General features: G+C 55.3%; 2 protein-coding genes across 5 annotated transcripts in view; one reads left to right on the plus strand and one right to left on the minus strand.

Annotated features, from left to right (window-relative positions):
- Positions 1-7,876, plus strand: part of ZNF609 (zinc finger protein 609) — a 35,851-nt gene extending 27,975 nt beyond the window's left edge. For 3 of the 4 annotated variants that reach the window (XM_072345571.1, XM_072345572.1, XM_072345573.1), the window contains exons 4-10: positions 2,377-2,464; positions 2,608-4,963; positions 5,237-5,603; positions 5,828-6,003; positions 6,474-6,690; positions 6,775-6,844; positions 6,918-7,876. In XM_072345571.1, coding sequence (XP_072201672.1) covers positions 2,377-2,464; positions 2,608-4,963; positions 5,237-5,603; positions 5,828-6,003; positions 6,474-6,690; positions 6,775-6,844; positions 6,918-6,924 — 3,281 coding nt within the window. In that variant the 3' untranslated portion in view covers positions 6,925-7,876. Of the gene's footprint in view, positions 1-2,376; positions 2,465-2,607; positions 4,964-5,236; positions 5,604-5,827; positions 6,004-6,473; positions 6,691-6,774 lie in introns of all 4 variants that reach the window. The other variant, XM_072345574.1, reaches the window with a different exon arrangement.
- A 1,400-nt stretch (positions 7,877-9,276) lies between these two features.
- Positions 9,277-19,054, minus strand: OAZ2 (ornithine decarboxylase antizyme 2). Its single transcript, XM_072345589.1, is given in 6 exon segments — positions 9,277-10,075; positions 11,069-11,154; positions 12,643-12,818; positions 16,114-16,194; positions 16,196-16,271; positions 19,020-19,054. Coding segments are annotated over 6 exon segments (573 nt in total). The 5' UTR covers positions 19,040-19,054; the 3' UTR covers positions 9,277-9,941.
- Positions 19,055-21,202: the final 2,148 nt, after the last annotated feature.

Consider the following 21,202-nt stretch of genomic DNA (forward strand, 5'->3'; position numbering starts at 1 on the left):
TGGGAGCAAGGCAGCTGCTCACGCGCTGGCGTAAAGGAGAGGGGCTTTATCATGCATAATTTCCTGGTACTCCCCGCAGCGCGGCTGCTTCGGATCTAATATTGGCTGGCAGGATGCTTGACAGTGCAGGGAGGCAGGGAGCTCGAGCAGAGCTAATGCACTGCTTATCACTCTCAAAGCACTGTTTATTTCAGCATCTGTCAGCTTTGTATGAAGGCTGTTTTATCAACAGGTGAGCAATATTCTGCTCCAGACAGGACTGTTGCTGGTGTTGAACTGCCTGAGGCGCTAACGTCGCTGCCCCTAGGTGATAGCAGCTGGGCTTCCGCCCTAGCCACCGTGCCTGGATTAGAGGGCTTGTTTACAGGGAGGTTCTTGAACTGCAGTCTGCTGTGCCATGCTTTGTGGGAGCGTGCTTGGTGTCAGTTCCTTTGCCTCCGTTCTCCAGGAGGATGCATTTAGCAGACGAATCCCATTCCATGGTTTGTGGCAGACTGTTCTTGGTGGGAATGTCCCTGGGTATTGTCCCATTGCCTTGCAGAGGGCTCCTGCACCTGCAGATTAACAGCAAGGTAGCAGGGCTTTCCTCAGCTGTTCTGTTTAGCATGGCACCTCCTGGATGGCAACATCTCTGTGGGGCTGGGGATGCTCTGCTTGCCACGAAGCTGCTTGTTCAGCCCTTGAACATCAGAGGCAGAAGGAGTTGAAGCCGTCTGTGCCTGTATGGGAGAGCCAGCAGGGCCAGGAGCTGAGCACTGTTCTAATTAGGGAGTTAATGGGCTGACTGCACTGGAAATTAAACCTTCCTCGCACGCAAAGCTTCAGCCTGGATCTGTCCCAGCAGACAGATACCCCATTGCGGTGCCCAGCTCCTGTCTCCTCATACTGATTTCTGGAGGAAGACAGCCCAACTGCTCCAAAAGGGGGCTTGGCCAGCAGGATGTTCTGCACCACCACGCTCATCTCTTTGTCTGCATGTGCTCTTGCAGGGTTTCCTCTCCTTGCAGCACCTTGCATCCAAACCACTGCTGTCTTCCTCAGGAGCAGCCTGGCAGCATCACCCTCCATTCATCCCCCTCTCTGTGCCCTGCTGCAGCGACATCAGCATGTGGCACTTCCCCATGAAAGCAGGTGGGGTTGGCTGCATAGTGCTGCAGCTCCAGCCCTCCCAGGGAGCGCAGAAAGCACCGCGCTCGGCTGCCTGGCGCAGAGCTCATTGCCTCCAAGGGCTTTTCCAGCCAGGGACAGAGGCTAAGGGACTGCTGGGACACTGGTGACACATTGCCCTCCAATGCTGAGCACAGGGCATCGCTGCCCGCCCTCGCGTCCCAGAGCACCCGCAAGGGACAGCGGGTGAAAAAAGCTGCTTAGCATCCATCCCCATGCTTTAAATTGTCCTGGGTTATTGGCGGCGGATTAGGAGAGGATTTGGGATGATTGGTTGCAGTGGTTAAATATAGGCTGGAGCATGGCAGAGTGCTTGCTGCTGTGCAGGGAGGAAAGAACAGCCCGCGCCAGCGCTCTGTCTTTCATCTCTTGGGGGCCACAGCTCCGTGAGTGTCTCTCCATTTCCGACATTATCCTTCTAAAGCCTGCAGCTGGCTGCTGGCACCTTCTGAGCGAGGCCGCGGCCTGAGATTTACAAATGTGCTTCAGGCACAGCTGTTGTGGGCTCCCTGGGCTCCATCCATCTTCCAGGGCTGTGTGGCCATATATCTAGCTGCACTCATCTGCCCTTGTAAATGAGATTTCTATCTCCCAAGTTTTACCTTGCTCAGATAAATGCACTCAGCGCGATGGACTCTGCTCCTGGTCAGATTAGTTATGCAGTAATCAGAGCAGTCCATCGCTGGAAGGAAATACCCACTTGAGTTTCACTCTGCTAATGGCCTCAGAGTATGTAGAGCTTATGGAAGCTCTTGCAGCTTGCAGAAGGCACTAGCATCGGGTAGGCTTGCCATCCAGGAGTGGGTTGGGCCTTCATGCTTGCAGCAATGGGGAGAGCCATGAGATGCTGCAGAAGACCCTGAGAAAGAAGCACAGGAGCCAAGCAAAGCAGCAGATGAAGCTTTCCCCAAAGAAAGCCCCAGCCCCCATCACCACCCCCGAGCATGCATGGTGGGGATGCTGGGCTCAGCTTGCCATCTAGTGGCAGTCACGTCCCCTCCATGGGGATGTGGGGTTTGCAGCCATAGCAAGGGCTTTGTGACACTCACTCCGTGCAAGTTGCTTTCTGCACTGCAGGCTCTCAAGATGTGCTGGGAGCCCTCCGTCCATCCCAGAGCATGGGACATAAATCCCCCTTCCCCTGTTGCTCAGTGCCTAGGGAAAGGAGGGGAGAACCCACCCGTGTGATCCTGTCCCCTTGCCTTGCAGGTATGTTGGTGGTCAACGTGACCTGGAGGAACAAGACATATGTGGGGACGCTGCTGGACTGCACACAGCACGACTGGGCACCTCCCCGGTAAGCACAGGGCTGGGTTGGGCAGCACTGGGTTCCCACCTTGCCCAGGCACAGGGCTCAAACCCGCACATGGGAGCACGATGGGGCCGTCACACAATAACTCCCCAGTTCTCCACAATAACCCCTGGTCCTCCTCTCTGCAGGTTCTGCGACTCTCCCACCAGCGACCTGGAGATGCGCAACGGCCGGGGCCGAGGTAAGCGCATGCGTCCCAACAGCAACACACCTGTGAACGAGACCGCCGCCACCTCGGACAGCAAAGGGACCAGCAACAGCAGCAAGACCCGGGCGGGAGCCAACAGCAAAGGGCGCCGTGGGAGCCAGAACTCCTCGGACCACCGCACGCCACCCAGCGGCACGGCGGAAGACGTGAAGGCCAGTCCCTCGTCCGTCACCAAGAGAAAGAGCAAACCCCTCTCCGACATGGAGCTCAACTCCAGCTCAGAGGACTCCAAGGGCAGCAAACGCATCCGCACGAACTCGATGGGCTCTGCAGCTGTGCCCCCCACCGCAATCAAGGTGGAGCCAGCTGTCCTCGACCGCAACTGCCCCTCTCCCATCCTCATCGACTGTCCCCACCCCAACTGTAACAAGAAGTACAAGCACATCAATGGGCTGAAGTATCACCAGGCCCACGCGCACACGGATGATGACAGCAAGCTGGAAGCTGATGTGGACAGCGAGTATGGCGAGGAGCCCTCCTTGCACACCGATGTCGGGAGCTGCAATGGTGCCACTGTGTCACAGAAGGGCTCGCTTTCACCTGCACGCTCAGCCACCCCCAAGGTCCGCTTGATGGAGCCCCACAGTCCCTCCCCATCCAGCAAGTTCAGCACCAAGGTCCCCTGCAAGAAGAAGCTGGCAGGGGAAGGAGACACTGACCCCGGTGCCCTGTCCAATGATGGCTCTGAGGATGGTCCCTCGGTGGCTGACGAAACGAGCAACGATGGCTTCGACACACTGGAGAAGAGGTGTGTGGATAAGGACAAGTCCAAGAAGGCATCTGGTGCTAAGCAGGAGAAGATGCCTTCCAAAAGCTTGAAGTCTGCCAGACCCATTGCTCCCGCCGTTCCCCCACAGCCTATTTACACCTTCCAGACAGCCACCCTCACTGCAGCGAGCCCCGGGTCCTCCACGGGCCTCACCACCACGGTGGTCCAGACCATGCCGAGCAGTCCCCAGCTCAAACCCATCCAGCCCAAACCTACAGTGATGGGCGAGCCTTTCGCAGTCAACCCTGCCCTCACCCCTTCCAAGGAGAAGAAGAAGAAGGACAAGAAGAAGAAGGAGCCCAAGGAGGTAGAAAACCCTCTGACTCCTGGGAAGGTGTGCAGGGCAGAGGAAGGGAAGAGCCCGTTCCGAGGGGAAACGAGTGATCTCGGGACGAAAAGCGAGGGACTGCTGAATGGCTCCTCTGACCCACACCAGAGTCGGCTAGCCAGCATCAAGGCTGAGGCAGATAAAATCTACAGCTTCACTGACAATGCCCCGAGCCCCTCCATCGGTGGTGCCAGCAGGCTGGAAAATGCCAACCCCGCACAACCCATGACCCCACTGCATGTTGTCACCCAGAATGGGGCGGAGGCGAGCTCAGTGAAAACTAACAGCCCAGCCTACTCGGACATCTCTGATGCCGGGGAGGATGGCGAGGGCAAGCTGGAGAGTGTGAAGTCTAAGGATCCAGAGCAGCTTGTCAAGGATGGAGCCAAAAAAGCTCTTTTCCCCCCACAACCGCAGAGCAAGGAGTCTCCCTATTACCAAGGCTTTGAAACCTACTATTCCCCTGGCTACCCTCAAGCAAGCCCGGGGCCCTTGAACCCCAGCAGCCAGGCTGCAGCTGAGACACAAGCCTTGAAGCTGAAGAAGGATGAGGAGCAGGAAAACCCAGAGGTGAAGGTGAAGAGCGAGGGCGTTGAAGAGAAGAAGGCAGATCTGGGCAGCTCCAGCCAGCAGCCCTCTGTCATCCAGCAGCGTCCCAACATGTACATGCAGTCCCTCTACTACAACCAGTACGCCTACGTGCCGCCTTACGGCTACAATGAGCAGGGCTACCACGCTCACCTGCTGAGCACCAACCCTGCCTACCGGCAGCAATACGAAGAGCAGCAGAAGCAGAGGCAGAGCCTGGAGCAGCAGCAGCAGCAGAGAGGGCTGGAGAAGAAGGCAGAGCTCGGCATGAAGGAGAGGGAAGCAGCTCTCAAGGAGGAGTGGAAGCAAAAGCCACCCATGCCCCCAACGCTTACCAAGGCCCCCAGCCTCACCGACCTCGTCAAGTCAGGGCTGAGCAAGGCCAAGGATCAGGGAGGTGCCGACATGGCCAAATCCGTCATCATCCCCAAGCTGGAGGACTCGTCCAAGCTGCCAGGCAGCCAGGTGGCTGAGGGGCTGAAGGTGAAGCTGAGTGAGGCCGGCCACCTTGGCAAGGAGTCTGCAGAGACAAAGGGTAGCTCTGAGTGCGGCCGGCAGGCAGAGGTGGATCCTGTGCTCTGGTACAGACAGGTAATGTCAGCTCATTGGCCTCTTGGTGGGCTTTCCCCATGGGTTTTCTGGGGCTGTCACTGCAGAAAACACGTGTTGTCCTCTGTTCTAGGGCATGTTCCCATCGTGAAGGGATTCCATGATTTTCCATGTTGGCTGGGGGCCAGTGAGGGGAACACGGAGAGTGTGGGGAGGGGGTGATGGCTGTGCTGCTCTCTTCCCAGTCCCCAGTGGTCTGGGGACAGACAGGGCTGGGGGGAGGTAGCTGTCCTGACATTGGTGTGCTTCTCGCAGGAAGCAGAGCCCCGAATGTGGACCTACGTTTACCCAGCAAAGTACTCTGACATCAAGACGGAGGATGAGCGGTGGAAGGAGGAGCGGGACAGAAAATTGAAGGAAGAAAGAAATCGAAGCAAAGAAGTGGTGTCCAAGGAGGACGGGAAAGAGAGCACCAGCTCTGAGTGCAAACTGACCCCCACTGAGGAGGCTCGCATGGTGGGGAAGGACCCCAGACCCAGTGTCCATGTCCCCGTGTCCTCCCCCCTCACGCAGCACCAGTCCTACATTCCCTACATGCACGGCTACTCCTACAGCCAGTCGTACGACCCCAACCACCCCAGCTACCGGGCCATGCCCACCGTCATGATGCAGAACTACCCAGGTAGGAAGCCATGGCCATCTCAGGGGCAGCCGTGTCTGTGTCCCAGCCCAGTCCCATGGTGATACTGGCAGTCACGCTCCAGGAGCCAGCGGGTGGGCACAGGGGAGTGACAGCTGGAGTCTTGGTGCCGCTCTGCTGGGACATGCTCTGGAATGTGGCCACAGCTTGGTGCAGAGCGGAACACCTCTCCTCCCTGTGCTCTGACTGCTGCCTTTCCCCTGCAGGCTCGTACCTTCCCTCCAGCTATTCCTTCTCGCCCTATGGGAGTAAGGCATCCGGGAGCGATGACAGTGACAAGTCCCGTGCCAGCCCCAGCGTCGGCTGTAAGTCCAGCTCTGAATCCAAGGCGCTGGACATCCTGCAGCAGCACGCCAGCCACTACAAGAGCAAATCGCCCACGGTGAGAGTCAGCAGCTTTGCCCAGTTCACAGGAGCTTCCGGAAAGTGCCTGCAGCCTGGAGGAGCTCTTGCTGTAGGAGGTCTACGGCTTTAGGATAATCCCACAACATAGAAATCTTTGGGGTGGATGAGCCAAACCTTCATGCAGGGCTGCTCCAGGGAGACACTCAGCCCTGCAGCTGGTGGGTGGAAGGGCAGGATGCAAGGGCTGATTGCATCCTGCAGCAGTGTAGGGCTGCCAGGCAGCTCCTCTCTGAGTGGAGAACTTGGGGGCTGCTCTGAGGTTGGGAGGAGCTGCTGGGCTGAGACCTGCTGGTGGCTTTCACCATCCTTCCCTTGCTCTGCTCAGTGCTGAGGGCACCCTTGAAGTGAGACAGGGGAACGCTGTGCCGTCAGGGCAGCCCTGGTAGAGGGAAATCCTGCGTGCGGGGTACCCCTGTCCCTCAGTGCCTGCTGCTTTCTCCTCCACAGATAAGTGAGAAGACAGCTCAGGAGAGGGACCGCGGCGGCTGCGGGGTGGTAGGGGGCAGCGGGAGCTGCAGCAGCATTGGAGGAGCCAGCAGTGGGGAGAGGAGTGCAGAGCGGCCCCGGACCTCGCCATCTCAGCGCCTGCTCTCCACACACCACCACCACCACCACCTCGGGTACTCGCTGCTGCCGGCGCAGTACAACCTGCCCTATGCAACAGGTGAGAAACCCACGGGCTCCAGGGGGTGCTGGGCAGCGTGAACCCCGCTCTCGGCTTGGCTGCTGACGTCCCCTTTCCCTGCAGGTTTGTCCTCCACGGCCATCGTGGCCAGCCAGCAGGGCTCCGCGCCCTCCCTCTACCCGCCGCCCCGCAGGTGAGGATGGTAAGGCTGCAGTGGGGCACTGGGCTCAGCCCCGGGGCGCGGGCTGACCGCTTGGCTCTGGCAGGACGTGACGCCGGGACCGGGCTGCACAGCAGGCATGTGACAGGCTCACATGGGGACGCGCCAGAGATTCCTGTAGACATCAGTTGAATGGTGTTGATTGTTCTGCTGGACGTTCTGCCGCCATCTGAGGCCGACTCTGTTCTCTTCCCCCCTGTCGGACACAAACTGAGCCCCACAGCCCTTTGGTGAGCAGCGAGCCAGCACCTGCGGAAGTATTTATTCTCCTGGGCTCCTGCACTCAGGATGGGAGCGGATCGCCCGCCTGGTGCATATGAAGAGGAAACGGAAGCACTGAGGTCTCTGGATGAATTGTGGCCTCACCGTGGGGTTGAGCAGTGCGGGGCATGGGGCGGTGGGGCTGGGACGCTGCCTCCCACCCCTGTGAGGCTGTGGCCGGGCCGAGCCCTGCGCTGCAGCAGTCTCAGGGAGCTGTGGGAGGTGAGCAGCGGGGCGGCCGCAGCCGTGGGGTCAGGTGGCCTCGGTGCCCCCGTCGGCCACAGCTCGCCCCTTCGCCTCTCACAGCCCCTCGTCCCGGGCTGGGCAGCGGGACCCCCACCACCCGCCCTGCTGCCGGGGTCTCTCCCCAGTGCCTTGTGGCGGCCCGGCCCCACGGCTTCCCCCTGGGCTCCAAGCTGTGCCCTGGGGATGCTGCTCCCCTCGCACCCTCCCTTTTCCCGTCAGCTTCCCTGGGCCATGTACAGGGGCTCGGCAAGGAACAAGCACACTTAGGCTCTGCCCAGAGGCACGAGGCTGCTGCTGCCACTCCCTGCGCCCGAGGACAGGGGCTTTCTGGTCCTCTGCCTGCCTGCTGCCCCCCAGCCAGTGCTACCTCGGCCCCACTGTATCCCCCCGGGCCGGGGCCGCAGTGCCGTCTCCGCTGTGCGTGCGCGGGGCACCCCCGGCCCCAGGGCCACTGTACCGGGATGCTCTGTACATACTGTAAAAAGCAATTGTTTGAAAGCTGTTGTTTTTGGGTTTTGTTTTCTTCCCTCCCCCCGCTCCCCCACCTTTCCCAGCCTGAGGGATGCCCGGCAGCACGGCACTCCCTGACGCCTCCTAGGCTGGCTCGTTGCTCTTCTAGTGGTCGCCCCAGGAGGCAGCGGGGCTGGGGGCGCTGCGGGGTCACCCCACGGCCAGGGCCGCCCCAGTAGGGTCAGTGACCGCAGGCGGAGCAGAGTGGGGCTGAGCCGTTGGTGTTGATAGCTCTCGTTTCCATTGGAGTTGCTGTGTTGGGTTTCATTTCAGTCTTCCTGATTCTGCCCTTCTGTAAAGTGTACATTATTACCAAGTTCCTTGTTTTTTATATATATATATATAAATATATATATATACAAACTGTACTCTTCTCGCCTTTGTACATTTGGGCAAGGAGAGAGAATAAATCTTTTTAAGAGACAATCACAAACCTGTGAGGGTGGCTTCTTCTTCCCATCCCCGCTCCCCTGCGCTGTGGGGTGTTGGGGTGGGGGATCCCTGGGCAGCCCCTGGTGCCCAACATGGTGCAGGGACCCAGCCCAGGGCAGTGACCCAGCCCTCTGCCATTTAAAGCCCTGGAAATGCACTTAGAGGGATAACTGATTAGAGACTCTCCAGGAAGGTCAGCTGCTAAAAGGCAACAGGTATAATTGAGCCTTTAATGGGCGGCAATTATATAAAGGGATGGGTGTGTTACTGAGCTCAGCTCAGTCCTTGTCCTGCCGCCTGGCCTGCAGGGAGGGAGCACGTCTGTTCCCCCACCCAGCAGGGTGAAGCCATTGGTTTCACTAAGGGACTTGGAAAGGGATGGCAGCCCCCCACGCCGTGCCCCTCGAGCTCACATCTGTCCTGCTTCCATCGCACTGGAAGGGAAGGAGGGCAAAGTGACACAAAAATGAAGATGATTTATTCACACCAGCTCGTATCCCAGCCCCGCCTCTCCCCCCTTAGACTGAAAACACGGAGCACAATTACAGAACGGCTCATGAACTCCTCCGCAGCACAGTGAGTGCACACAACCCTCATGGACATTTCCACATGCAGAAGCCGGGCCAGAGGGTGCCAGCAACATGCCTTGGGGCACAGTCCATCCCTACCCCCTGCACACACGGCCCTGAAGGCAGACAGCCTGGCACACGGCTGGGCAGCTTGGTGATGAGAGCAGAGGTGTGATGGAGAGGAAAGCGTCTCACCCTGGGCACCACTGCTCCCCAGGCAGCGCTCAGCACTTGGGCAGGAGGACAGGTGTGAGAACAGCCAACCACCATCGCCAGCTGCAGGCGGGATGCAGCCCCTGGGTGCTGCTCCCACCACTCCTCAGGCCTGCAGGAACCGCTGCAGAGCAAGGAAGGCTCTGCCCTTGCAAATAAGCAGCCTCAGCTAGGTGAATCTGAATGCCCCTTTTATTGAACGCGGTGACAGTGCAGTGGTAACAATGAACAGAGTAAGACTGCTTAAACAAAAGCTGGAAGAGGAAAGAAAGCTGGGTGGTTTCTCTTTTTAAAGAAAAACAAAACAAACAAACAGTTAAAACAGCCCCAAAGCAGAGATGCAGAGGGGTTTTAATGTAGTGTTAAAGGTTAACTCACGCCTCTAACCCCCAAACATGCCTTACTTTTAGGAGTCTGAGTGAAAACCAAGAGGTGGTCGGTCAGATGAGCACACACCACACATCAGGTGATGGGGACAGACCAACACTGATGGAGAGAAGTCGAGTTGATGATGCTGCACCTATTGCTGTGCTCCCCATGCGGCCCTGCACGAGGTGCCTCTAGGCTAGCACAGCACACAGCCGCGTGGCAGGAGCTCCTATGCCAGTTGATAAACATCTTCCATTTACTAGTTGTTGATTACATGTGTATATATAGTTCTCTAGGCAACACATTTCAATGAGATAGTCAACTCTGAGGATACACAGGCCAATCTAACAATGAGAAATGCAGTTTCAGTCCATCAGAAGCTTGTTTTCCCTTTCCTGAAGAAAGGAGATGTAACCCTCTCTCTCTCTCCCCTCAAAAGCATTTTCAGGTCATGTTCGGGTCCCCCGCCGCTATTCTTCATCAGAGGAAGAGTTCTGATCCAGGGGGTACACCATGAACATCACATCCGGCCGCGATGGGACAGAGGGGTGACCAGGCCTCACGATCTCAAAGCCCAAGAAGCTGAAGGTCTTCAGGAGCGGTGCTACCAAAGAGAAGGAAATGCGTTACCACCAGGAGCCTTGCCCTAGGAGCCGCAAACACCCCTCCTAAGCACAATGGGGACCTGCAGCCATCCTGCAGCATGCTGATGTTTTCCCACCTGCATTTATTTGGGGGCTGCAGCTCTGCTCAGGACAGCCACCCCCAGCCAGTCCATGGCACCCTCTGCCCATCAGCCTCCAGGCACGGCCAGGTTTAACAGCAACACCCCACACCTTACTAACTTAAGAACGAGCAGAACCCAGCATCAGGCGTCTCCTCCACTACAGAGGTGACCCACGCAGCTACTGCTGGCAAAATGCAAGAGCTCTTCAGTTGAACATTATTTTTGGCATCCTAACATGGCTCCTAACATCTTCCTGGGCTCAGCGTGGCTTAGCTGTAATGCGTGCTCTGCTTTGGGGAGCACAGCGCAGCTTGTGATGTAGCAGAGTAAAATTAGAATTAAGGCTTGAATTACTCCTGCCACAGCCATTTGCTTGGTTACGAGCCCGCATGTAGTGAGATGTGAAGTGACACATCCACAGCCCCGTGCCTCATCACAAATCTCCTCCAACTTCCATGCTCTAATCGCTCACCCAACGCATCTATCTTTAGATCCTAAAGCAGCCCCCTTAAGCCATAAGCATCTCCCATCAAGGCAGGATTACCTGCAGGCCTAGGAAGGGCAAAAGGGCTGGGAGATCTTTAAAAAGCAGAAGGGCATCGGGGCAACGAACTACCAAGGTTCATGTCCTGGCTATTAACCTCTTCAAAGCACAGAGGCTGGTGTCGAATACCCTCATTCCTCTCCCAAGAAGAAGGCTTAACTTTCTGGGCAAGGAAATACTTCCAAAAGAAAAAGGAAGAGCAGCACACGTAGGGACTCCTGCAGGAGGAAGCATCCCCCGAACTCCAGGACATGCCAGGTTTCTGCATAGGTTCAGCAGCACTGCTTTACATCTAAGTACATTTCACAGCGGGGCCGAGCTCTCACCTCGATCTTCTCTGCTTTTTCTGAAGCAAATAAAGACATAGTTTACTTTCATTTTTTCCTCAGCAAATTCCAGCAGTGCTGATAACCTGCCAAGGAGCAAGAAGACAAAAGAACATCAGCTATAGGAAGTCCTGTCCTGAGGAAGCCACTGAGCACCATCCGCGGTTTGGATGCTGTCAGGCAGAACGATGACTTGTTTACAGATGTCTCTCCCAGCGAACAATGGGTGCTGAAACAATGGATTTCCTGCCTTCGTGTCCAAGAGTCCGAGTCCCCAGCACCCACCGACACGCAGCCCCACCAGCCAGCAGTGCTGCACCAAAGCCTTTGGAGGTGTGGAGCTGAACATGGCAGCTGTGTGCATTCATTCCCTCTGCTGGCAGAGCGCACGACCCGTAATGCATAAAGCTGTTTCCTGAACACATCATCTGGCTGGCACAGCCGAGGAGCCGCACGGCAGAACCCAGCTTCCTTCCTCTCCACAATTATTTGCCCCCTCCTGGGGGGCACGGAGCAGCACGGAGCCCCAGAGCATCCTGCTGCCATTTGTGATGCAGGCTGTGAGCACAGTGACAAACAGGGCTTGAATCGAGATCTAATTAAACATCAGTCAGCGAGACCGGAGCATGCTGAGGGAGATTAAATTTGCGAGGATTTTGTTAATATGGTAATGAACTACTTTAATTATAGCCTCTACTCTGCTGTTTTACCTAGCTAAAAATATGCCTGTGGAATCACGCCTGGAGCCATGATGAGTGGGGCGGGTGAAGGCCCCCAAGAACCAGGGACACACGTGGGGCTGACGGCAGGGATCACACAGACATTCACCCAGACTCACAGCCCAGGCTGTGGCAGCAGGAACAGCACAGGCTGAGGGTGTCCCGTGAGGCTTCTGCTGTAATAAGCTGGTCTCATTTGCTGATGAAGCCCATCTTGAAGTTCAGAAGGACTTTGGAGGGCTCCGCACGGGGATCCACCAAAGCCACATCTACACCACAGCATCCCCCACCAGAGAGCTCTGGTGATGTGCTTGGCAGGGGGCAGCTGCTCTGGAAGCTGCACTTACACAAACTTCCCAGAGCAGAGCTGTCTGGACACAACATAGCCCTGTTCTGCCAGCAGAGAAAAATCAGAGGCTCTGGCACAGAGTGCTGTGTGGCAGCAGCCCAACAGCAGAACCACCTACTGATGAGGAGCACAGCAATATAATGGAGCTTTTCCTCCCCCAGAAGAGAGGAAAATACTTGCCAAAAGAAGCTTGCTAATTGGCCAGCAGAATAAAACGTTCCACAAAGTATGCAAAGAATCACTCCGCTCGTTTCTCATTCCTTGCTTATTTTTCATTAGCGCAGGGCCTCCAAAAACAGTAACCCAACCTGAATGACCACCAAGGGGAAGAAAATATCCTCCTGCTAGTCTCCCATATACGCATCTCCAAAGACAAGGTTAAGGACGCACTATAGGTGTAAAACCAGGGAACAGAGCTGCTGAACGTACGGCTCACCTCCCCACACACACCGCATCCCAAACATAAGCAGAACACCACAGAATCAGCTCTGGGACCCCAAACGTACCCTTCTTTGCTTCCATCAGCTAATAACCCATCAGGGATTTCCACAAAGAGGCTCTGATTTGAAAGCACTGCATCCCAGGAGGAGGTCTTCACCTCTGTGACTTTGTACTGGAAGTGGACAACATGAGGCTTCCCTTCGTGCACTGGGACATCTTGACTAACAGTGATCTTCTCATCCTGCACAGGGGAGGGAGGAGAGCTCATGAAATGCACTGTAGAGTACAGACACACCACGATGAGCGTTCAGGCCTTGGAGCAGTGCTCTAAATGCGTGTTCGTGTGAGTGCAGTTCTGCACAGTCACTCAGTACCTGGGCAGCAAGGGGCCATTCAGATTTTGGAGGGTGATTCATGAGTGACCCCTGAAATCTGAACCAACATGCTAGAACAGCATCTGCCGCTGCAGTCTGACCACTTTTGTCACCCTGCTCCCCAGCACAGTCTTTTAGTTTAAGGGATGACTACAAATTGCTTCCCCAGATCCTCCTGCCAGCTGGTACAGCAGTGGATTAAGGGAGGAAAAGACAGCACAGAGAGAATCCCAAACCAGACAGAAGCTACATGGATTGAAGATTGTGGCTAGGTCTTTTCCAGAGACCACAGATGTACGCATACCCCCCTAACACGGCTCTAAGCAGGATGCCAAGCATGCAGCCTGCCTCAAATTCAGCTGAGCAGTTCCTAGAAAACCAATTTTGTGGTTAAGTGCCATTCCTTCTCCTGACAGTTTTTGTAGGCAGCAGGCTTGCCCAATAATAACTTCCACATTCAGCTGCAAAAAGCCCCAGTGAAATGACCAAAGAAATTCATTACATCTCAGAGTAACGCTGTCAACTGCAGCTGAATTGTTGTATCAGGGCAACAGAGCCTTACGAGCTCCAAGATGCAGGAAGAGCACCTCAGCCTCTTATATTCAATTAATATATTCCACCCATGCAGCTCTGTCCATAATGCCCATACCCAAGAAAAGGCAGTTAGGTTTGGATCCATGTATTTCTCCTTACAACCAGGAGGTCAGAGGACTTTTCCTCAGTGGTGCAAGTGCTGCAGAAAGAAGTGGCTGAGCAAGAAGACCTCTGAGAAAGTTTCCAGGCTCTTCCACCTTATTTCCCGCTGTTTTAACCCCATCACCACACATCTAAGCAGCCAAACCCCTCTGGTTTCACTGCTGTGCCAAGAAAGAAGCTGCTGAGCATGTTAATGCTAGTGACATTGGCTGTGCATGTAAATCAGGAACTGCTTGCCACTGGTCACCAGAGCAGAGGAAGCTGCTGTTTGTTTCAAGTGCACAAAGCTGCGTGCTGAAAAACAAGTTTACACTTGGTCAGAATAAATATCCTGCAGGAAATAAACTTATTGGCTGAGCATGAAACACATCTGTGGGTTTTGTGATGGTTTTAAGCCAAGTGCACCAAGAAGCCGACCTACCAAGGTTATGCACACCTCCCAGTAGTGACTTCACAGGAGCCTTCTGCAGTTTTTCCTGTGCACAGAAAGCCTCTTCATTTTGGAAGAGATCTCTCAAGTATGAAAAGCTTGCAGCTGCTTTTCTCATACTTCACAAAAACAAGAAGAGAAGGAAATTGAGAATAGCAGGGGAGGGGGTGGCACATGCACTGGTTTGTGTGGGAAGATTTGCAAAGCCTGCAACAGCAAGGAAGGGCTCCCAGAGCCTCCCAGCCCTTCCGCAAGCAAAAGTCAGGCACTTTCAAAGCCTCCTCCAAGCCTTGAACCTAGCAAGGTTTCCCATCTACATGGATTAAGAGAACTAGTTCCCCCGGTTCTGTGGGAGCTGCATTTATACAGCCCGTCTCAGGAGAGTGGTATTTGATTCCTGTGTATCAGAATAGTGACATCCCGAGGAGAGAAGCTGTTCCTGGGAAGCAGTAGCCCACAGTTCTTTGGAACATGCTCAAAGCAAAATCCTGTTTGTGCAACAAGCATCCAGTTTTCGCTCACTCACCCCTGCAGAATGCCCCCACTGCTCTGTCTTTTATCCCCAGCTGCCTGCTCTGCAACCCCAGGCTTCTTTTTCAGCTGCTCAGAGCTGCAAGCTCCTACTTGATTACAATTGACCAAGTGCAAGATTTTCCATCCCAGTTGCACTCCTCAAGCATCCCAAGCGAGATTGGGGGGAAAACCCTGGGTGCTGGCAGGACAGGGAGGAAGGATGTTAGGATCTTTTTGTGTTAAGTCTCTGAACACAATAACACCAACAGCTATATATGGAGCCATGCTGCTTAATTTATAATGCTGTTGTGTACAAGCGCTGTGCTGCAGACTCAGAAAGGAGACAGGCTCATTCAGAAAGGTCATCCCTTCAGCTAGAACAGCTGATACAGCTGGAAAAAGGGCTTAAGCTTTTGGGTCTAGATGCCTTTCCATGTCACACTGCAGCACCACTGACTTGAGCATGCAGCAGAGAAGCAGGCTCCCAGTGACCCACATCTGAAGTAGGACTTTAAATTGCTCTAAATGGTTTAAAAACACAACCTCCTCCACTCTGGGATGAGCTCTGTTAAGGAAGGGGCCAGTTCGCAAAGAGTCTGGTAGCAAACTGGGTTTTGCCAGCAAAACAGTGAGCATTCTCTAGTGAATTTCCAGATGAGACTGTGTAGCTGTGACCTGAAAGGGCCTGCATCATTTCATCATATGAAGTCTGCTTGCCTCCCACAGGGTAATTAAAATCAAGACTAATACCTATGACAACACTGCTGTCTGAGCTGCTGAATTTGCAAGCTTAGCATAAATGTAAGCAGCTTCATCCAACAGCACTTTACAGCCTGGTCTGTGGAAAACAGCCCTCATCCAAGAAGGCAAGAGATGCATGCCACTGTAACGTAACAGAGAAGCAGAGATGCACAAGCATTGGTTATTCCACCAGAGTCAATCCAGATGGAAGCCAAAAAGATCCCATACAATGCAGGTAAGCCACAGAATGAGAGGGACACAGCACTCCTAGGCAACACTGCAAAAGCACTGTGATCCTCCTGTCCCTCCCCACGCACAGGAACGCCGTGGTTTGAGAGCAGTCTGCTGTTTACACAAAGTTCAGGTGGCTCCCAGGCCTGGACAGCGTTACCTTCTGGAGCAGGGCACAAGGAGCTTACCAACCCTTCTCCCTCTGCATTTCACCTTTCTGCTTCCCGTTTCCTCTCTCTGCACAATGTTTGAGAAGCTGCTTCACGTGCTGCTAGCGCTGGCTCTGCAAGCAGCAGCTGAAACAGCCCCTAGGAATGGGGCTTGCCAGCTACTGACTGCACACCTCTGATAAAAGTTTATTAAGAAACCAGTAATACTTAAGCAAGACAGAGCTGCTGGCAGAGTTGTTGGAAAAAAACAAAACAAAAAAAAAACCCAAAACTGTTTCCCCACATATTATCTCAAAATTATTTGTGTTTATTCCCAGGAGGAAGCAAGCAGAGTTGTAATGCGGAATATGGGTCATTATTTGGATATCAGATGTTGCTCACCTTATAAATCAGAGCTGAAAGAGAAGGATCCCTGCTACCCCCTCGCCCACCGGGGATCTTCGACAGTGGGTGAGGGGCATCAGGAGCACCACAGAGGCCCTGGAACAATGTGCCTGCAGCACTGCAGCTGGGGACAGTTACTCAAAGGTAAAATACTACTGCAAGAGAAAGAGAGAACAGCAGTTAGTAGGGATCGGGTTTTCAATGCTCCAGTTCCCAGCCCCAAGCCACTTGTACTCCTGCTCTCCCATGCCACCGGAGGGGCACCCATGGACCTTCCACACCTGCAGGTCTGCACTAAGCCACTTTGCTGTCCACACATCGTGGAGCTTTGCTGAAGGCACAGAAGGGTTTTGATAGCCACAAACCCAGAGAGAGTGCTGAGCAACCCCTTGCTAATAAGGGACGGCTGGAAGCCTGCCAGGAGCAGATGGCTGAAACGCATGACAAGATGAGCACACATTTTCTATAGACAAATATCTACAAATAGATCAACTGGGCTCAGAAGGAGGAGGTTTAAAGTTTCACGTTTTCAAAGCAGGGAGGAACTAAAGGGCTGGTTCTTCAGACACCTCCAACATAGTGCACAACACCCCAGCTGGCATTTTCACACACGTGTGAAACATCACACAAGTGTCCCTCAGCCCAATTCTATCCACCGTTACACCTCACAGACTTCACCCTGAAATTGCTTTTTATGAGCTTAACACAAGTGGAAGAAGTTCTTCTTGCAATCTCAAAGTTTGCTTGCAACTCCTGCTTGTGGTCTGTATGGGAAATTGGTAATCACAGCCTGAACCTCTGATTAATCAGCTGAGGCAAGTGTGGGGTCAGCTGGGGAAGCACAGGTGAGAGTGATGCAACTGTGCTCCCGAAAGGGGTGGAGCTCGACTCCACCTCCTCCAAACCTCATTTAAGGGCTGACCACGACTGCAGCAGCATCTCTTTTGGAGATTGCCTCAGCATTTCCCAGTGAAGGCATCCATATTGGTGAGTTTTCCCTTATAAATAAGCTTTTGAATATCTGTTATTATCTTTGTATTATTCCACCTTACGTGGTCCTTCAGGCTTTAGCACCTATTCTAGCTTTCAGCACATTCACAAAAGCAAGTTATTCTGCTTCTGGAGTGTTATATCCTTTATCAACAGCAAAAAAAGCCCTTTGCCAAGTCACAGGGCAGCAGCAATGTTCCTGTAACCAAGCCTGCAAAGCCAACATGAAGAAAGGAGCCCTTGCCCAGCACTGCCATGATGGAGCACACCAGCACAGAGCTGTATGAACACCACCCCATCACAGCTTCCCAAAAAACAGAGCACGGCTGCAAGGGACAGGCTCCATGCAAGCATCCACAGCTGGCTGGCTGTGCTGAAGCTTCTCAGGTGAGGTGTTCCTCCACACTCCAACCCTGCTGTGTGAGCTCAGTACCCAGGGAGTGCTGTGCCACACCACCTGGATGTCTTGAGCAGCATGCAGGGAACAGAACACACACCAGCAGGTTGAAAACAACCAAAACACTTGTGGGTGCCAAAAATAACTAGCCTGTGTCGTAACTGCATTCGCAAAAGTCCTGGCTATCTCCCCCATGCCAAAACTATCTAATTGCAGAAAACAGAAGTATTCTTCTTCCATGTATTTCCTCCTTCAGCTCTGCTAGACAGTACTCTACTGCAGTATTCCCATGTGGCTGTGGCCTACAGCAGATGCTGCTTGCAGAACAGGCTGCTGAACCCACCAGAAGAGCCATGAGGTACTCACACTGGAGATGTCTGAGGACAGAATCCCTCACACACACGCCTGGTTGCGCTCTGTGTTAATACAGTCCCTCAGCACAGCGTGACTGTGGCCATCAATGGACCAGTGTGTATTCAGTAGTAGTGGATGTGGAGAGGCATGACAAAGCACTTTGCTGTGCCATTCCCCACCCCCAGAAAGCTGCTGGCAGCTTTGTTTTTCCCTTCCCTCCTCCCTCACCCCCCCCCAGTTAACAATGTACTATTGATAGCTCTCTCCAACTTGCGGCCAATGCATCGAGAATCTGGATAATGAAGTGCAGTTGTGGGGGGGGGAAATAAATAAGAGAGCGAGGCAGTGGTTTTCATGCAAAACGGCTCCAGCCACTTCCCAGTTTTGCTTCCTCTGGCACATGCAGGAACCTCTTCTTCAAGGGCTGCGCCTCCGGGCCTGGCCTCGCCCAACCTGCACGCCGCCTCACCGAACAGCAGCCCTAACAGCGGCACGGGGCACCAAGGAAAGGACCTTCTTCCCAACGCAGCCATCCCACGAAGAACTTCACATCACAGCCTGACAGAGCCCGCTCCATCGACATAACCCATGCAGGACACAAACCGGCACGGTGCTGCCATCCGCCGCAGCGTCTCTTCTCGCCGGAGCAGAAGGTGCTGAGCCCGCCAGGCTCCTCTCGCTGGACGATGCGCGGAGCTCCGCGCCCACGCCGTGGCTGAGGCAGGAGCGCGACGGCGGCCGTTGGGCGTCACTTCAGAGCAGACACCCGCTCACCTCACAGTTGCACGCCTGCAGCCCGCCGACACCTCCAGGCCCCGCCGCGCAGGGTCGGGCCGCTTCGTTCTCTTGCACTGAAGAACGGTGCCGGGCGTCGTCCCCGCACATCCCCACTAACAGCGCGGGGCCGCCCGCACCGCTCAGCTCCGCGCCGACCTCCCGGGGCCCAGAAAGCAGGGAGAGCCCCGCGAACCGCAGGACAGCCGAGCGCCGCCGGGCCCTACAGCGGGGGCCGCCCGGCCGCCGCCGCCTCCCGCCCACCTCAGCCGAGGGAAGGCCGCAGCCCGCCGGGGCCCACCCCGCCGGAGCTCCTCGGGCCCGACGCTCTCCTCCGGCAGCCTACAGCTCCCCGAGGAGCGCGCGGGGTCCCGGCGGGGCCGCGCACCTGTCCTGGGTGTTTATCATCCTCGGCTGCCTCCGGCTGGGCTCTCGCAAGCTCCGCTCCGCACCTCCTCCCTCCGCCGCCGCCGCGCTCCGACTGACCCCACCGCGCGCTGCGCCCCGCCCCCCTCCCCCCCGAGAGCTTGGCCACGCCCCCTCCGGATGGCCACGCCCCCTCCGGATGGCCACGCCCCCTCCGGATGGCCACGCCCCGTCCCGTGCGCGCCGGGCAGGCTGGGAACATCCACCGACCCAAACAAAGGCGGCGCGCTCCCCTGCTGCGCATGCGTGCTGCCCTGCTGCCCTCAGCCCCGCGCGGCGGTTGGGCCTCGGGGACACGGAGGCGGGAGGAGCGGCTGTCCGGCTGTCCGCTGCGGGAGCGGGGCTGTCCGCACGGCCTGCACGGGCTGTGCAGCGGGACGGCCCGGTACGTGGCAATGGTGCGGGATAGCCTGCCCGGTACGTGGTAATGGTACTTCTGAGGCGGGCTGGGGACCTACTGACCCATAGCCCAGATCAGCAGGAGCCAGAAGGACATACGGACCCATAATTCAGGTGTATAGAAACCAGGACATAAAGAGCCATAGTTAGATGAGTAGGAGCCAGAAGGCCCTACAGGCTCCTAACACGGATAAGTAGGAGCCAAAACGGCCTACAGACCCATAACCTAGATATATAGAAACCAGAAGGATCTACAGACCCATAACCTAGATATATAGAAACCAGAAGGATCTACAGACCCATAACCTAGATATATAGAAACCAGAAGGATCTACAGACCCATAACCCAGATGAGTAGGAGCCAGGAGGACAAGAGAAACGGGAATGTGGCCATCAGCACGCACAGCTGCTCCTCGCAGGGCTCTGCATGCTCTCGTGATGGGCAGTGGGACGCGTTGCCTGTGGGGCTGGGCAGTGTGAGCGGGCTGTGGGATGCGATGGGTTCAGCCTGCTGCAATAGATGTTCTTTGGGCCCCTGGGAGCTGAGCTGCAGCACATCTGGGGAAGCCTCACACCTACTCGCCCTCTCTCACGCTGTCTGTCCCCGTCCGTGGGCTCACAGCCTGCAGGCAGTGCTGCTTTGGGCCTTCCTGGTTCCCAGCCCTGCAGCGCTTGCGTTGCTTTGGCAGGAAGTGACCAGCTGTTGTGCAGAAAGCTGGCCTCCAGCCAGAGCCCGAGTTCAAATACAGCCCAGCAAATGGCCTTTCCCCCTTCCTCTGTGTTTAAAGCCGTGCTCACAGCCATAATTCTATTTATAATACCCAGGAAAAGCAAGCTGAGACTTTCCCACAGTGCCTGCCTTGCAGGCGATTGTTGTTCGGGAAGCTGGAATGTACACGATATTATTTTTGAATCCCTCGGGAAGGATTTTATTGCGTGTCCCCATCTGTGCCAAGGAACGTTTTGCTGAGTGCGAGGTCTCTTGCTGCAGCTTGGGGCTCTGAGAAGCTTTGCTGAGATGCTTTGGGTATCTTTGGGTATCTCTGTGCCTGTAGTATGTGTGTGTCCTCCATCCCCAGTGCCTCTGGGTATTTTGCAGGGTGCCAAGATGTGCTGCTAGGACGGAGATTCCACCCCTGCCTGCCCATTCCTAAGGCACTTCTCACCTGCCAGTGAGATCTGTGGCACTTGTGACTTTTCCATGTGCCAGCACTGCAAAGCAGTGTGCTGCTGCTGTTCTTAGGGCATTCCTCTGTCCCTTTTTGCTGTCCTTGCTGTACAGCAGTGAGGCTTTGCTGGACACTGTCATCCTTCTGCCTAGCAAACTGTCACTCCGTTCTCTTTTTTCTCACAAGCCATTTGCCAGCAGCTTCCCAGCTCCTAAATCATGCATTATTTTTGCATGGCATCCCACTGGTAGTCCAGCAGTACCTGTTCCTTTCCTGGGAACACTTCTTGTGCTGCAACCACCATGAGACAGGACTGGCACCTCAGACCAGCCTCGCTGTTTGCCATGCCGGTTTTAGGATTCATCATCCCAAATTTCAGGTGATTGTGCCTGAAGGCCTTGGTGTTTAAGGGCCTGGCAGCCTCATGGTGCTGCCTGGGGTGGAAGATGCTAGGTGGAGACAGGTGAGGAGGAGATGACAGGAGGACAACTGCTTGGTCACAGCCTTCCTGAACATGGGACTGACAGCAGAGATGCTACCCAGGTGTTCAGGGCTGAGGAGGACAGCAGAGTCCTCA

The sequence above is a fragment of the Excalfactoria chinensis genome, chromosome 10, assembly GCF_039878825.1.
Source record: "Excalfactoria chinensis isolate bCotChi1 chromosome 10, bCotChi1.hap2, whole genome shotgun sequence".
Classification (NCBI taxonomy): Eukaryota; Metazoa; Chordata; class Aves; order Galliformes; family Phasianidae; genus Excalfactoria; species Excalfactoria chinensis.